This window comes from Stigmatopora nigra, chromosome 5 (genome assembly GCF_051989575.1).
Source record: "Stigmatopora nigra isolate UIUO_SnigA chromosome 5, RoL_Snig_1.1, whole genome shotgun sequence".
Lineage (NCBI taxonomy): Eukaryota > Metazoa > Chordata > Actinopteri > Syngnathiformes > Syngnathidae > Stigmatopora > Stigmatopora nigra.
This window is the reverse complement of record NC_135512.1, coordinates 5,819,971-5,838,341: the sequence shown is the minus strand read 5'-3', so window position 1 is coordinate 5,838,341 and position 18,371 is coordinate 5,819,971. Positions and strand designations below refer to the sequence as shown.

Sequence of the window (18,371 nt, the reverse complement as noted above, 5' to 3'; positions counted from 1 at the left end):
ACCACTTTGACACTTGATATAGTGACTTAAGGTAAAGTTTTTCAAAAATGTTCCTGCTTATTTGTGTCAGATTAATTTTAGGTGATTATACTGTTTCAGAGGCTAATCAATTTCATCTCTCTTTGGGGTAGAACTCATTCCCTTTGGAGAGGTTTAACTTCGTTTAAAAAGTCTACATTTCCCAGACTTTGTGTGAATTTCAGACAATTGTTTGTTTGTTCCCTCATTATTTTCCCAGTAACTGCAGGAAAATCTGCTCTCATTAAGACAAAAGATTCCTCTACATCGATAAACAACATAATCAATGCCGGTGCTTGAATCTAGCTTTATTTTTAGGCTTTGTTTGTGTTGAAATGGGAATTGGAAGATAAACACAGCCAAGCAGATTGCCAAAGAGGGATGGTGTATGGAGATGGGCACACTTGTGTGTACGTGACCACACTGTCTTTGACCTGCATCATGAAGTATTAATTGAATACAGAAGTAGTATTCTTAATATGTGACAAATACACTTTCTCCTGCGACCAGGTGGAACTGCAAAAAAGAATATCCTTAAACATTTTGAACCGGGAGCACATTTGCATTGCTACTAAATATAACATCTGGGCCTTTTGTGGCAGTCTAAATATTGTGCAAGTGTCACCGTATTACCATAAAAACAGCAAGAGATCATCTACTTTGTATGCAAGAAATTCAGCAGGGGATTTATTTTCTGGCAGAATTCATAAGCAATATTTTCTTGTTGTTCTACAAGTCAGGAGTACTTTAAAAGTCAATGTAGTCAGTGTTGTATAACTTTTATTGAGTCAGGATATTTTTTTACTCAACAACAAACTAGTTGAGAAAGGGTATATAATAAGTTAAATAATTTACTACATTTTTTTGCAGCAAAACAATGCAGTGCATGGACGTTTGGTCGCCGGTCTTTTGGTCGCCGGTCTTTTGGTCGCCGGTCTTTTGGTCGCCGGTCTTTTGGTCGCCGGTCAAATGGTGACAGAGTTTACTGTTGAAACCAGCTCTCAAAATTATATTCATGAGAGTTTAATATCTAAGAGAGAGAGAGTTTAATATCTAAGTACTGTTTAATTTCCAAGTACTGTTTAATATCTCAGTGCATTTGACCCGCGACCAAAAGGGACCAAAAGACCGGCGACCAAAAGACCGGCGACCAAAAGACCGGCGACCAAAAGACCGGCGACCAAAAGACCGGCGACCAAAAGACCGGCGACCAAAAGACCGGCGACCAAAAGACCGGCGACCAAAAGACCGGCGACCAAAAGACCGGGGACCAAACGTCCTGTCACGAACAATGCTTCTGTTGTATTTAAGTCAATTAGTCGCTTATATGTTTAAATGATCTAAGTGATTTTTTTGTCCTTTTTCAGGCCGTGCCATCTGCTCCACTGGCAGGCGACACCGATTATTCGGACCCGTTTGATGTTCGCTTGGACCATCGACCAGAACCAGATATAAAACCAGTTCCATCTGAGAACAATGGATACATGGAACCGTATGAGGCCCAGCGAGTCATAACGGGTGAGTGGACATAATTGCCATGGTGATATAGAATGCAAATTGGCAACAGATGTGAATGGAAGTAACATTTTTTTTTACATATTTTTTTCCGGCCACACATATGGTGTGATCTAAACATAAAGGAGTGCTCCAATAAACTATGCAACAATCTGCCATTCACTTTCTGTACGGTCTGCTTAGATGACATTAGATATTCAAATACCATGAGATATTTATTTATTATTTTAATATTTTGGGGGGTTAAGATTGCAATAGAAAAAGATAATGTTAGAAAAGTGTTTTGAAATACAAGACTGATCTTAGACAAATATTGGAAAGTGGTCTTATACTGCTGGGGACGCTCATTTCTCTCATTCTGAATGATGCCTTCAATGAAGCATGGTTTTTGCAATTCCCCTCAGAAAACTACCCCTTTTTTTCACATTTATTATTCAAGCAATTTTTTTTTGTATTTGATATGCTGCTGTTTTAATGACTAAAATGATGAATGCGCTCCTTTTTCCAGCATATCTTTTCCCAGAACAATGATCATATCTTTGTGTTTCTCATCCCTTTGGAGTATTCCACTACCGACCCTTCCTCATCCCCTGTGGTTCCTTCCATCATCATCTCACTCATGTCTACTGTTTTCCATTTGTTTCTCCTCCTGTAACATTTCTGTCTGGCCCTTCCCAGCATCCCATCTCTGCCCCATCCAAGTCATTTAGTGTAAAAGTGCTCCCGCTGCTTGCCCCACTTCTCGCCTTCCTCCTCCTCCTTCTCCTTGTTCGTCTATCTGGCTTCATCTTAAGGGCTCTCCTTAGTCCCCGAGGGGAGTCTGGCTGTCTCAGTAATCTGTCTTTTAGCAAATTATTGTCTTGCTCTTTCTATGATGCCACTTCCATCTTGGGTGGTCGAAGATGCTGATAATGATTTAATGATTATGCACTCCTTTCCTCGGCTGTTCTTGTAGCAATTGGATGGAGACAATGGGACAAGATGAGAATCCTAAAATTGATTCTCTTGTCTTGCCAGAATCTGTCATAAGATCAGACTTCATACACAAAAATATGAGTTATAGTTCATTGTTTACAGGTTGTGTGTCGATAAGTTCTCAACATAGGTTATAATTTTATTTCTACAACGTATATGTTCGAGTTGTCCTTTTCTTTTGAAAGATACCATAGTTTGGAATCAAAGCTGTAGATGACAAGGACATATTTTCCAATACTTTTCTTCACTGAAGTGCTTTTTTTAAGCCTCTACACAAAGAAATACGACCTTGGAGCCATCCCATTTCTTCAGGTCTCTAATCTTGAATTGTTCTTACGTGCGTTTTTTTTTATCTTTATGTCAGCTTACTTTAGTTCCCGGCCTTACTCACCTTTCTGTCAGATTTCCATTTTCTCTTTTTCTCTACACTTGTGTTTCCCGCCACCACCTTTCCAATGAATTCCTCATTTTATTCCCCACAAGCCTGTTTTCAATTCCCCGCCTTCATCTTCGCCATCTCCCGGCGGCCCCCGCTGACACCTCGGGTTCCCGGCGCAGGTAGAGCAGCAGCTTGCGGCGCTGCCGTGCTTCTGTCGCCATGATTTAACATCAAACGCTGACAGATCTCCCACATGCGTGCTCAACAAAAACCACCCCCGCCCCCTTCCGATTTCCCTGTCCCTGCTCCTGGCAGGCTGCCTCCTACTCCCCCCCCCCACCCCCCCCCCCCCCCCCATTTTCCTTCTTCCGAGCCTCTGGGCCTTCCCTTAGGGCCTCCACATGGTCGCCATGGTGATTAGCAAGGAGCGCAATGCTCCTCCTGATGTGGTGTGAAGGTTGAACATTTTCCCCACCTTTCACCATGAAATGGTTCTCTTAGGCATGCATTACCATATTTTCACAACTATAAGGCGAACTGCATTATAAGGCGCATCCTCAATGAATGACTAATTTATTATTTTTTTCCATATATAAAGCACACTGGATTTAAGGCACCATGTCTATTTTGGACAAAATTTAAGACTTTTTAGTCCGCCTTATAGTCCTGAAAATGCGTATTTTATTTTTGGTCGCAAAGTAGGCCTAGGGATGAATAAAGTTAGCCAATCCAAACCAAAATGTTCATTGAGTACTTATCGTTTCTGACTCCTGTTGATGCGATGCAGGAATCTGATTAACTTCTCTGGCTTGCGCCAATAATCTTTTTTTTTAATCCCAAGGCCATATTTGACTCCCAAGAAAATATTCCTCAGCGGGGACCTACTGAGAAACTGATGAGAATTTTCTTGCGGGAACAAGGGCGATGTTGTCAGTGATTTGCTGCGGGGGGTCATGCAGATGAATGCAAGTCGTGTGCATTTATGCTACTCGGCAGTGGAGCTCCAAGCGTTTTTAAGCTCGGATATGAGATTCTAAGCTCCGCCGCAAGCTGAGCAAACATCATTTGTCGAGCTCTTTTTAATTCTAGTCATGTCAGCTCTCAACAGGCACTCTTGGTAACAAACAATACCCGTGTTAATATTATTGCCACTGTGATCTTCTGCATGCTACACAGCATGCCGTTTTCATGGTTTTTCCTTATCTGCTTTGACAGAGCTGCAGCGTGGCCCGAGTGGAGGACGGGCACGAGGCGGGCTACAGCTGTATGACACCCCTTATGAAGACAAGCGATGTGTCCAACGTCCAGGCTTTGCATTCGGAGAAGCTCAAGAAGAAGGCAAGGAGGGCAGCAGGCTACCGCAAGATGACGAGAGACCGGCGGATGAATATGACCAGCCTTGGGAATGGAAGAAAGATAATATCTCCAAAGCTTTTGCAGGTAAACTTCTGAAAACGGTGAAAGCAAAACACACAATTTCTTGCATAAGTGGGTTATAGAAGTAATGAAGAAGGAAGAGTTACTTTTCAGTGCAGTTCTAGTTCTAAATATTCAAAAACAGTAATGGCATATCAATATATATGTACATATATAAATATACCACTGTGTTTTTCCTCTTATCGGGGACTTGTGCAGGGATAAAAGGTAAAAACAATTAGTTTTGTTAGTCCACGTACAGGATGTTAAATCTGAGTGTTTCTAAAGGCTGTAACAGTTTTAATGTGCCAATTGGGTGTTTAGAATATGGCCATTGTGCTTGTTTGTTATTTATTTATTTGTTGTGATGAATTCAGGAAAGTTTTGCATTGTCCAACTGTCTTTGTGATGCTCCTTTAAATAGGGAGTCATCCATTACAGTCAGGAAGAAAAACAACAAATCAATAGCTGCTCCAGTGGGTAGTGAAAGAGTTTTCTTAGTCTTCATGAAAGTGTGCCTCTGAATTAGAGATTGTTCAGTGTGTGGGTGAGGAGTGCTAAGCCAACTCTCATAATGAGCACTTTTAAAGGGCGGAAAGCTGCCAGTGGGTTCACAGAGCACTTTTGTTATTCTACATGATGAGACTCTTATCTAATTGTCCCGGTCTTATAAAGGTCATTATCCACCATCACCACATATACAAATGTTTGATGCACAGAACAGGGAACAAAATGACCTTCACTGTCAAATGACCCATCTATCTTCCCTTTATTCCCTTTTTAAACAACCCTTAATGAATATTGATTCCGTTCTTTTTACTCGTTTGACTGTTCCAAATTATTCATAACAACCTTTTGGGTTTACAAAGTGTCATGAGCGACACAAGTTTGGATTTTCCCGATGCAGACTAAAAAATGGGGCCATTTTGACACATTTCAAGTTTTTTTCTCATCAATTCTCGTCATCTAGTTAATTCTTCTTTTGATATATTAATGAATATTTCAGTTGATGACAGACTTCACATTTAAGTTGGTGAAAATTTTGAAAAATAATATACAAATAATGGTCATTTACTGGTTGTGGTGGGTGCTGGAGACTATCCCCCTATCATAAGCAGTGGTGGAATGCAAAATAGGAATGTAGTCCGTTCAAGTGGATCAACGTTGGCCACTAGAGGCCAAGCTGGCTTAATTGAGCCGCATCTTTCAAGTCAGCAAGGTCAAGGTGATGGGATAATAAATCAAGCGTGCCTCGTCGGCACTCTCCTCCATTCCCACCTCTTAAGCCCACCTCTGAATGTGTATGAGCCTCCCACACCTCAGTTAATTACATGTCTACACCAGCATAACTGATCCAGCGCTAATAAGAATTACGGCGAGAAAGACGGCAGCTCAATTTGTGCTAGAATTGCATTAGTGCAAAAAAAAATAATAATGGCGCAGCAGGTGTTCTGCTGGTCATTGATGCACTCCTGCTATAACTCCCATTATTTTAACCATGCATATTTTACCTCTTTATTTATTAATATTGGGAAATTAGTAAAACACCATTATTTCAAAACACATTTTCAATCTGCTGCAATTAACCTGGAAATGATTAAATCTGACGGCCACGAGTTAATCTCCGTGACTCCCGCCGAATACCCGGAAATTGAACTTTGCACATATGCCATAAAGCGGGTATTAACAATATTCAGTTTCCCCCTTTTTTTTCCAATTATGTAAAATGCTACCACAAAAAAAAAACTGGTTAAGTACACCGTGTCAAAAGCAACTGTATGGCCTCAAATTATAAAGGTAATATGCCTTCACATTACATCCACTCAAACGCCATAGTTACACAGCAGCAGAAAGGGGGGAAAATGCTTACTTTGCTGAAGTCCTTTGACCTCCTGTCATTACCATTTAGTGTACTCAGTGCTGCTGCTGGCACATTTTGCCATCCGCGATGCACCAAAGCACGCAAGTGTAAACAAACAAACAATTTACCCCCTCATTTTTACCCTTAATCAATGTTCCCAAGGCTACCTTTCATGGATAGAAAACAGCTGGTGAAAAGGAAAGTGAGGGACACTGCAAAAGGTTTCATGAGGGAATAGAAAGGTGTGATGGAAAAGGGCCGCGAGATATCGCATCCATGGATAGCTAAAGAGGAGGAGCTTGGAGATGAGGAACAGCTCAGGGCTGTGTTGGGGTTGGGGGTGTGTGCAGGGCCATGATGCCTGCTACCATCACTCATTTGCGAAGACATGATCGCACTTTTTTTTTCTCAGTGGTGACAAGGCTGTCGCCATTGCCCTTTTTCCCAGCAGATGTGACACGCTCCCTTTGGAATAACCTGCTGGAGGGGTTGAAGGCGAGTGTTTGCGTGTCTGCATGAGTGGGTTTGCAAATATGTGCAGGTGGGTGGGTCGCCATGGTCTTCCCTTGTCTCATCAACGCTGTTACGAAAGGCAAATGTACATTCTGTACTGGAGCAGCTTTTATCACTAGATGGTTAAATGAGGAAGGAGAGGATGTGGTGTGCCAATGGTCCCTATGTTGGTATAAATGAGTGCGTTGGTGTTAATGCCTTGGGAGGGGGAGGACTTGTGAGCACTAATGATGAGGTTTTTCCTCTTTTATTTGTCTTTACATTTCTAACTGTTAATAGTCGCTACTTCTAGACTACGGGGTATCTAATTTGTTTTCTTTGTGGACTAGTTTGTACTTATGGTTGGAGTAGTTACATTATTTTTTTAAATTGTGATTAGAAAGTAAAAAAAAACGTACTTGTATACTTGGAATAAAGAGGTTTTTTTTAAGCAGCAATTTATTATTGATAATATCGAACTGCGACTTATACTCAAGTGCAATTTACAGTCCGAAAATATGGCAGTTTGATTGAATATTAATGGACACTATGCAAAATGAGGTTATGCGTATAAAAGAGGGAAGTCTGAAGAGTATGTTAAAGATGGGAATAAGGCTGCCATGTTACTTTTGTGTGTAAGCTGTAAAGTGGGTGTAAAGAAACCCTTGCTAATACCACACATTCTAAAATAAAACTGTGGTACAACAGGTGCTCCTGCTAATGAAAATAAAACTGAGCCTAATTGTAACAAGGCATTTTATAGTTTTTGTCGCTCGATTCCCTCTTCAAAGGTTTTGACTTTTTTTTTATTGGCCCAGTCGTCCATTTCGACAATCTGTATGAGTCTGCCCCAGGCCTTGAATTTGACGTGGCTCTCACAGGGTTATTACTTTTTTAACTTCAGTCTTTGAAATATGTCACCAGTCTCGCTATAGCAGCTCAAATTACAGCGCTCATTAATTCACGGACATCAACATCAGTGGGAGATTGGCCCTGCAGCTGCTCAACACCAATCAGCAAGTTAATGGAAGGCAACATCTCATTAGCCCTCTTATGGCTACACCTAATGAATAGATGAATTATAGAATTTTCCTGTATAAGGTTAATTCCATATAACCGCTTTTGTTTATGTAAAGCAACCCTCATAAAACTCACCACATTATTGATTTAAAAGAAAAAATATTTATTTTTCATGGCAAAATATCTTCTCATCTTTTTGATGGGTTCTTGTAATTTTATAGCAATTTATATTTAACCTCAGGTAAGTCCTTTCAAACTGCAAATATAAGTTCCAAGAATGCTAGAATAAAAAGTCAAAAGTCACGGTATTTCAATTCCTAAGTTCTTTTTTGTGTGTTATTGATTCGAGAATTTTTTTCTGAAATGATTTCTGAGAGCGGAATGCTGCAGTTGTACTGTATTGTGTTGCTATGGAAATGAGCTGGAGTTGGCTGCCACTTATGATCACTAATGGCCATGTCTTTAGACATGGTGAAGCAGCATTTTATTCATTGCCCAAGGTTAATTGCATATGCTGTATATAAGGATCCAAATAACAGTTTGTTGGTCTTTAGGAAACTCCCGATTTAATATAACATCCCATTCCTAGCATCATTTCTCTCCCATTTCACTAAATGAGGGAAGTTTGGGGTTTTCTTTACATCTATAAATAGGAATCATTTGGGATGCCACATTGTTGTAATATTGTTCCCCCAATGCTGCTCTAAAGGAAACGACTAAACATTGCCTTCAAACATGCACATTGAGGTTAAGGTTAAAAAGAAATGATGAAAAGATGTTCAAAGTAGCTCAGTTCAAAGCTGCAAGAGTAATAGTAGCAGAAAACCGAGACGGAAGACATCTGTGGTCTTGCAGGATTTGCTTGTTTTCGGAAGAACTGGGGTCATTTGACTTCACTGAAAAGGGTTAACTCGCTGTAATTCCCTTTTAATTTGAAGACATTAGATGGCTCTATGCTATTGTGAGAACTATTTTGTTTACACTTTTGAATTTATTTGGAGAACTTGGGTGACACGGACAAAGAAAAAAAATGGCTCTTGCAGATACAAAAGATTCAATTTCTTTCCAATTTAATTTCCATTTTTCCTGTATTTTGCCAATCCGGTAACAATTTACCACTGTACTACCTTGACAGATGGTAGGCATGTGTGTGCGTAGATTCGTTTTTGTGTGTAAGCGGTGTCTGGATGTGGGATTTCTTGTCTGAGTGTGTGCTTGGAACAGTTGGAGCCTGACTCTGTTTTGTGTGGCTGTGTGCATGGAAACAAACACGCCGTCAAAGAGAGAAAAACAGAAAATGAGATTTGCAGTGCGGTGCTTTGTGAAGGCCCCACGGGCCGTCATCACGGAGCAGCCTCTTCATCAATTTAGTGGCGCCTCGGAAGGACTTTTCCTTGTCACGTTTCCTCCTTCTCCCCCATCACTTGCTGCTTTTACTTCTCCCCAGTCGTGACCTTAGCCTGACATCAATGGAAAGACGTGTTCTTTTGTGAATCATTTGCGGTTAGGCTGAGTTGATGGAAGTCAAGTCGAGTACTTGGAAAAAGAGCAGGCAAATACAGTAAATCGTTTGGTTTTTGTGCAATGTAAGGCTCGAGCAAAAAGCAAAGTTTTGGAATAACAGAACACTTTTTTCCCCTCATCTCATTTTCGGAACTGCTTTATCCTCACTAGGGTAAGGGGTGCTGGAGCCTATGGATGGTTGAACACTCCAAATCCTAAATTTCATTTTGCCCTGCAATTGGCTGAAACCCGATTCAGGATGTACCTTGGCCATTTCCCACGGTTGGCTGGGAGAGGCTCTAGCACCACTGGACCTTGTCCAAAGTCCATTTGCAGTAACCTGAGCTTGAAAGACCAGACTTCTATTTCATAGCCTTTTTGTCCAGCTCTTCCCAATGGGATTCCAATGCTTTACCAGAGCCTCTTATAGGTGGATTGTACCCAAAATACCTCAGGAGTTTCTCTTGGAAGCATTCTAACAATATTGATGTCCAAGTCACCTCATCTGGCTCTCCTAAACGCAGGAGCGCAATGACCGTTTGGGTTCTTTACAAAAAGAAAAAAAACAGAGTAAAGGGGATCAAGATCAAGGCATTATTTCCATCCGGAATGGATTCAATACTTAGAATTGATTAGCTGTGACCAATCTGCTATAAAAGTGTACAAATATGCGTTTCTTTGCACCAAACCGACATAAGGTGTTAATTATCTTGTCTTTATGGGGGGGGGGGGGGGGGGCAGATTGTCTATGACCAGCAGAAGGCCTTTATGGGTGTGTTCATGCCAGCCCCTTTTAAAAAAAAAACAGATGTCTTCATTAGTAAACCCATTGAAGCTGTCTTTGTACCCCCTCTTCTCTTTTTGGGGCATACTGCACCAAAACAGCAGGTGTGCTTGAATATGTACCTGTCACTCAACTGAGGCAACATGTTCTATTAGCCCTGGTCTCTCCTTTCCATAATTATGAGGGCATGGGAGTTCCGTGATGATGTCAGATTTGGCCAAATTATTTGATTGCTCTGATTTCGCAAATTGAGCTTGACTGGGAGATAGAAATGAGGGGAATTTAAGTAGAATTGACAAGGTTGTTAGCATTTAAGTGAGCACGCCCCTTTTGTCTGAGAGTCTTTGTTTTCATGGGAGGCTTTGTGCTGTATCGGAGGACAAAGCAGGGCACACGCTACTTTCAGCGCATGGCACATAATCGGGTTTGTGTTGTCTATGGCAGCCAGACATTCCCTGCTAGGGTGCATGTGTCGTCTGTCTTATCGAGATGCTTTGGGAGGGTGTTGTCAGCAAAATAGATGGACTAGCGTTTCAATTATAATCCACTGAAATAGAGTATAGAGGAAAGTAAAGACAAAGTTTTTTTCATTATGAAGTGCTTGGATTACTTTTGACTCTGATGAATTCAAGAAAAGATCATTGGAACTTTTTGATAAACTCATTAAATTGAATTTTTTCATTGAAGAAATATTTTGTGGAGAGATGAAATGAGTTGAGTTGCAAAGTTATCAAAACTATGACAGTACTTTTGTAAACCAGTCCCTCCAAATTTAATCAGTACCATCCTATAGAACCCCCCACAAAATCCAGATTAAAAATAAATCATCCTAAAAATTATTAATCATCCAATCCTACTCAAAATAAATAAAACATCTGAACTAAAAAACTGAGGATTAAAAACCTTATGATTACTTTTTCACCCCCTTCACAACAGTTTTAGTTACACAATACATTTGCCATCAGATTCGTGTGTGTGTGTGTGTGTGTGTGTGTAGCTCGTGGTTTTCAGGGTTGCTGTTGACCCAAATCACTCCAAATCCAAGCAAAAGAATCTTTTAGGTCTCATACATTGCTGTTTTATTCATGGATTTGAGGTAAAAAGGACAGCGGAGTGACTGGCAGGTGTTTTCAGTGTCAGGTCTTTACATGAGCCGGGTTGTGAGGTGCCAGGCCATACTTTGGTCCTGACTTTGGTGACATTACGGCCTGTTCCAGATGGGCCCATTGTACCACCGCTCCATGCATCAATAATTCACAGAGACAGAGAAAGTGGCGGAGTGTGTCTGCCTGCTCAATAATTAACCAGTGAGGGGTAGGGATGCATGTTTGTACAGCCAGGTCCTTTCTCCCAACGCCCATTCAAATAGCCTTTGAAGCAAACGGGCCTGGAGGGAAGAAAGCGAGCTAGATGGTGAGGATCTTTACATTTATCACCTCATTAAAATATCTTTTTACCTTGTATTTGTCTTAGAATCCTTTTAGCCCAAGTATTGCCTAAAACCTGCACATCCAAATGGCATAATGTGCACTTGTGTTAGACTACAGAGACCACAGATTATTGTCTGCTATAGTAGATAATGAGCTATTTTCAGCTCTGTCTCACTGTGCACTCCATCACCCCCCATCTTCTCCCTCTACCCTAGGTAGGGCAGTGGTAGAAGCATTTTCACAGTCCCTGCAATTACTCATGGTACACACACCAAGCCTCATTTTGGTCCTGGTTGCTGATGCGGCCATGCAATTCCTCAGTGTCAGATAACCGTAAACAATACAGGCTCTGAGTGTATATTTTAAATGAGCTCCTTTCTCTCCCGTGATGAATGGCTGCTTCTAGACGATCTGTTGTATATGAAGGGAAATATGAGTTTTGAGATGTGTCAGCGGAAAGGTTGAATAAAATGCGCTTTATGATAGACATAAAGGTCAGATTTTAAGACCTCCTGCAGGATATAAAAGCAATGGAGGTCATTCTTCAAGGTAGATCTTTGAGCTGGTTACTGCTACCAATGATTCTAGTCTATAAATAGTGCATACTGCATCCTTACTTGATTTCTTTGGCATTCTGTCTGTCACTAATTGTGTCCTTTTGCACTTTCAACACAAGAGTGGAACATCCTGCCACCATATCTCACTTCTGTTTGCTTCCTCATTAAAATCTTGCACTCAGTTTGAATCTCACCAGTTTGTCATCACCGCCTCTCTCACATATCTGCTTTTTGTTGAAGCCATCTGTGCTTTTCTCACTCTGTGGCTCTTGTTTCTCTCACCTGATAGCGCTCCCTTCCCCACAAGCCCAATCACTCCTTCTTCCTGTATTAGAGATGAGAGAGTTGTCAGAGGTGTCCTGGCCTGCCCCCACTGGGTCAGAGGGGGGCAGAAGCCTCTGCTAAAGAGCAAAATGACCTCTCGCCCTGAACACGACCCGCCATTTTCCAAACATTTGCTCCATCGTCACCATCCCTTCCCCCAAATGCAAACATCTGCAGTCACAATGACCTCTTTAACTCCATCTGTTGCTCTACACCTGCTCTATATTTAGCTTCAGATTCTCAGACATTGAAGTTTAGAGCATACTACATACATTGGCACATATATCAATATCACATATAGCTATATCAACATCAGATTGCCTTAAAAAAATCAATAACAAGAGGGTGAAGTTTATCAAGCATGTTTTCACAAGCAATTTATTTTTATCACTTGATGCTGGGTGTTGATTAGTTTTTTTTCGATCACTTCCCCTAAAAAAAATTCAATTTTATTCAGATAATGAGCCACCTATTTTAAAACTGAGATGAGAATTGCTTTTATTCTCATATTTAATGTATAGTTATCTTATTCCTTGTCCTTAATTTTGGAACTTTAGGCTTTAAATAATACAACTTAACTTACATAAGATTAGTAGGAATACAATTTCCTTAGAAACATGACACATTAAATATATATCACAACAAGATTATTATGGTCTTGAAAGAAATATATACTTTTAACATATGTATTATTACCACAAATCTTTACTTGCTTATAATCATTTTTTTAAAGTAACAAACCTCCAGCCGCCATTGCTGTTTGCCACCTTGAGAAGCAATTAGCTCGACTTTCTCGCTGCCAAAAGTCTGTCATCACCCGGTTCTCGATAAATTGGGGGCAGCTGAAACTCCCCTTTTTTCCCAATAAAGGGCGTCAAAATGACCGTGTTCTACATCAAAGGAAAGACTTAACAAGCAACTGTGTAAAGTCGTTTGTTTTAGCCGAAACTGTCAGCACCACACTTGAATCTGGTCTAAGTGACAAATATTAAGACTGTCTTTTTCCATCTCTCTGCCAACAGTGCAATTCGACGGCCCCGATTGGGACCGCTCGTCATCACCTACCGAGCGCTTGCGTCCTCCAGGGCCACGGTCCAGCCCACTATTGGGTGGCGGGATGAAATTTCGAATGCCCCAAGAAGGCCTCACCATGGTTGGAGAGAGAGTGGACCCAACACAGCCTCTGGAGAAGCAAGTGTACGTATTGTAAACCCTCCTTTTGGAAGCACATATCACTTTCAAGTGAAGTATCGGAGCAGAGGCCACAGTGCAGTTGACATTTCATTAGATTAAGAGGTTGGCTTGATTTCATATTCATCGCTCTTCTGGCCATTAGTTTAATTATCTCAATCTAATAGATGGCAACATGATAAATGTTTCGCCGTGGTCGCACTGCTGATGCATTTAACACTAACTGTTGTTTAAAGATATCCATAATGCTATGCAAAAGGAATGAGTATTGTGCGACATCCCGAAAAAAGGTAATTTCTATAGATTTATTTTGATTAATCATTTTATTTTGTCATTTATAGACAATTTGGGCCATTTAGCTGACTTCATTTTGATCCTTTTAATAAGCGTAGACGATGAAAAGCATTAAAGTGGCGTCCAGCTGAACTCAAAGCGCTGTAAAACATTACAATAAAAACTAAATGGGTCTGAATATGAGAACTACCAAACAAATTCAAATTAATTACTATGTTAATTCATGCTATGATTTCAAAGTATTTTCCTATCCCATCTGGTGTCTGACAACCAGCCTATACTTGCATATAATACACGTATTATACGTATATGATGTATCGTTGCATCATATAGTATTTTATACTCTCCCCGGCCTATTTTATTTCAGTCTAATCAATTATTAAAATGAAAGTTTCCAAAAAACTGAGCTTTGAATGCCCAATTACCTTTTAGTGCCTATGTATTGAATTATTTGCTCTATTGTCCATTGCCACATACAGTTTATTAAAAGTTAAATTTGCATGTAAATGTATGTGCGTGCCTGCATGAGCACACACTTGGAGCCGGCACTCTATTGGACCACATGAATGAGGATGAGTGAGTAAATATAAGCGGGTATGTTGGGGTGTTCGTGAGAGCGTGTGTCTGAGTGTGCGCTCAACCTTGTGTGTGCTTGCATGTATGAGTGCCTGCGTGTCGTTTTATGCGGGTGTGTTGAGTGTTATTCAGCGTGGGGTGAGGATGCAATATGAGCGTGGGAGAGTTTGTGTTGGCAATCATTGAGTGCTTGAGAGAAAGAGAAAAGTCAGAGAGCAAATGTGGGAATGACCGGCAATGACGTGGTGTTTTGTTCCTCAGGTGGTACCACGGTTCGCTGTCTCGATCCGAGGCTGAGTCGCTGCTCTCGTTAAGTAAAGAGTGTAGCTACCTGGTGAGAAACAGCCAGACCAACAGATGTGACTTCTCGCTTTCCCTAAGGTACACCACCAACACACAAACATGTTCATTCAGAGGCAGGTGATTTATAAGACCAAGAGTTATGGAGGTCCAGCTCCATCCATTGCATTTTTTGAAACAATTCTAATAATTAGGCTTGTTTTTCCATTAAATTAACTGATTGAATTGCATCTATCACAGATGTATGAATTGGTTTATTCTAAACTGTTCAATACAGTATTATTGGTCAAATAAACTGGGAATTGTATTTGATTAAATGTTAAATAATGGTTATTTGGGTTAAATATAATGGTGCAATATACTTTCTAAGTATGCATGCATACAGTGAAAATATACATTGTATTTGATTAACGTATAGTTATATAGGTTCAAATAAGTTTTTAGGTACTATACTTTCTAGACTATAAGTCACAATATTTTTCATAGTTTATCTGGAGTCCTCAAGTATGACTTAGATATATATTTTTTATTTTTATTACTCTGACTGACTACACCTTATGTTGTGATTTTTAGACTACAAGTATCTCCAAAAACTAAATAGCTACATATATATTTTTATCAAACTCATGAAACACTTAAATATGCAGTTTTAAATCCCGAAAATATTTCAGAATAATCACAATAAAACCAGTAGGAATCATATTATAATGCAACATTTAACATAAGCATTTGGGTTGATGTTTATAACGCCTCACCTACAAATCCTTAATGACATATAAAATTCAAATATGGCCTTCAAGCAAAGTTCCTTCCCCGCTGTTCTAAACCAAGCATACTACCTGCATGCTACTGTCTCCTGCAAAGTCTGTATGGCGACACTTGAATTGCCTCGCACAGGCGATTGCAGTCAGGCATATAGACGCCTCCATCTGTCTGAACCCTCCTCCTTTCATCCATCACCCAAACTTAGGATCACTGCCACACGGCTTTCCTCCTCCACTCCTCATTTGCAGGCTGCAATAATGCTTATCTGGTCAAATCTCTCTCTTGTAATTACGACCATGATCCATCGCTACTGCCTCCCATCACGCCTCTGTCCTTGTCTCCCCCGTCTCACCCTCTCTACTCACCATATCCCCCTTCCGTGGTCTCAAAGGGCCCCCCCTAAGTGGTAATCAAGCAGGTAGCGCACACTTCAGTGCACACATCATCCTCTCCGTAATCACTAATGAATATGAATCGCCTTCTGCTGGCCACACAAGGAGGGAGCTAACTCACTAGAGAGATGGGAGTAAGAGTATGGGGAAGGCTGCACGTAAACAACTTTGTGCATTACTCATACATTTTTTGCACACTTCCTGTCGGTCAGGCTGCAAGGTCGAAGCTTTAGTTCTACGTCTGGCTCTCGTCAAGTCGGTAGAAACTCATTTGAGCCAATATGGCGTCTCGGGATACACTTGAGATTTTATTAATTACAACCTCCAGGATGACGTTTGATTTTCTGAGTGAGTGACTTGAGATTTTGATTATATTTAGGGTTTCACTTCCATGTGACATTTGAATATGTTTCTTTTGATCTATTAGTCACTTAAATTTAATAATAAACAGACTCAGCCAGTGGGATAATAGTCTCAATGTATGACCAAAGCATGTGATTAATTCACTTTAATCTCTTTAACCTTTTTTATTGGACGGGCATTTGGCTTCTAAAAACAAAGCTCGTTTTAATCTTCTTCAGGCTATTGTCACTACTCACTGAGTTTCAGCCTTGACCCAAGCATTCCCTCCACTTTTTTAGTTGATAACAATGAGAACAGAACGACCTTTGTGCCAATAGCCAAAAGAATGTCAGGGTTCGAGTAAGTAATCGACAGTAAAGCTCTAATTTCGCTGACCCAAGCCTGGTTGGCGCATTGTTTTGATTCGGAAGCGATTAGCACATCAATTATGGTAATTTCATTGTGGAAAAACCAATTCCTTGATGTTACGCTCTTTATGCTAAGGCGTGTTTGACTAACTTTACTAAAAGAGCTACCTGATCCTCACAGGAAGACATTATTGATGTCATTCGGTAGAGCGTATACCTCCACCCAGGCTGAACCAATGTAAACATGTCGATCTGCATCGCTCGTCAGCATGTTCCACTCTAGGACTGGTGGGAACAAAATGTCTGTCACTCCTAACCACAACTGAAAATGCTAAATATACTGGGAGCCTGAACAGGGTTGATCCGAGTTTTCTCATTCACTTTGGTTTAAGGTGCATCAGCCGCCACTATTCATTCTGAAGGTGAAGGGCACATTACAATTACTGTATTTTCTCGCAGATAAGCCTTATAGTAACTAAAAAAATGACTAAATCAAGGGTACTGCTTTTATGTACACATATTTGACTTGACACAAAGATGAAACGCCATAACGCAAGACAATGCAGGGTATACGGTCATTTATTTCAAAATAGAGCAAAGATAAACAAATAAAGTAAATATTTTGACTTCAAAACCGCCATATCAACTTTTAGGGGTAGTTAAACTAGACTCCCCATTAAAACCATGAATATGGAGGTTCAAATTGTGAATCAGGGGGTGTCGTAGACGAGAGAAATTGTAAAATTCGATGATTTTAAGGCTATTTTACAGGTTTATACGCGGGGCGGCCAATATGCGAGAAAATACGGTACATGGCAGCAAAATGAGATTACACTCTAATTGGATTTTTGAAATGAAGAAGTGAAAGGGTCTACACTGCAGGGAAAAAATGAAAACATTCCTGGAATAGGTATCAGAATAGAGGATGTGAATGTAGTTCCTAATTTAAGCCTGGCATTTCTTGATACATGAACAATGGCCGTTATTCTCCAAACTATTGAAGTGAAGTTGACCACGGCCACACGGGACCTGCATAATTTTCCTTCACCTTCATACTCCAACGTGTTTCCCTTTCTCTTGTTGCTTCCGCTTGTACTAATCCTCATCCATCATCCATCATAATAATCCCTTGCTCCCCCGATGCAGCATAGAGTGCACGACTGACTCCCAATTTCCCCCTTTAAGCGTGACTCCACCGTGGTAATTTGAGATCGTTGTTTTGCTCCCAGGAGCTGCCAAGGTTTCATGCACATCAAGTTCACACATGGCAAAGACGGCAAATACGTGCTGGGACACAACAGCCCGTCGTTCGACTCCATCCCCGAGCTGGTGCATTTCTACACTACGCACAAGCTTCCCATCCGTGGAGCCGAGCACCTGTCGCTGCTCTTTCCCGTTCTGGTTCAGACGCTCTGACTCTTACAAAGTTTTTTTCCTTTTTTGAGAGATTTCAAAGTCCTTTGTCTGGGGTTTTTTTTTGGACTGGACCTTCCACTGCTGTTCTGCTTGTGCCAAACGTCCCTAACATCCGAGAAAAATGGATTCCCCCGAAAAGCCAATACCCGAATTCTTCTTTTTCCTCTCGTTCTCTCAGTCGTATCCCTGGTGAACCAGGCGTGGCAGACTGCAGGACATCAAAAATTCTCATTTTCATTTCTTTTGGGGCCATGTCTGTCACAGCCGAGGAGGTTAGTGGAACCACGGAAGAAGTAGGCCAAGGTTCCCTTTTGCAGAGGAGAGGCTGCCGCAAATTGAGATTCAATTACTGCTGTTTCACCAAAAATAGCCACCTCATTAGCACTGGTTGAATATTCCTCTTGTCATATTTTTCACATTTATACTAGGATCAATAAATGGAATTATACAGGA

General features: G+C 40.7%; 1 protein-coding gene across 2 annotated transcripts in view; it reads left to right on the top strand.

The window, feature by feature from the left end:
- Positions 1-18,371, top strand: part of shdb (Src homology 2 domain containing transforming protein D, b) — a 27,618-nt gene extending 9,247 nt beyond the window's left edge. For both annotated transcript variants that reach the window (XM_077716698.1, XM_077716697.1), the window contains 5 exons: positions 1,386-1,536; positions 4,103-4,327; positions 13,297-13,471; positions 14,597-14,716; positions 17,732-18,371. In XM_077716698.1, the coding sequence (XP_077572824.1) occupies positions 1,386-1,536; positions 4,103-4,327; positions 13,297-13,471; positions 14,597-14,716; positions 17,732-17,918 (858 nt within the window). In that variant the 3' untranslated portion in view covers positions 17,919-18,371. The remainder of the gene's footprint in view (positions 1-1,385; positions 1,537-4,102; positions 4,328-13,296; positions 13,472-14,596; positions 14,717-17,731) is intronic.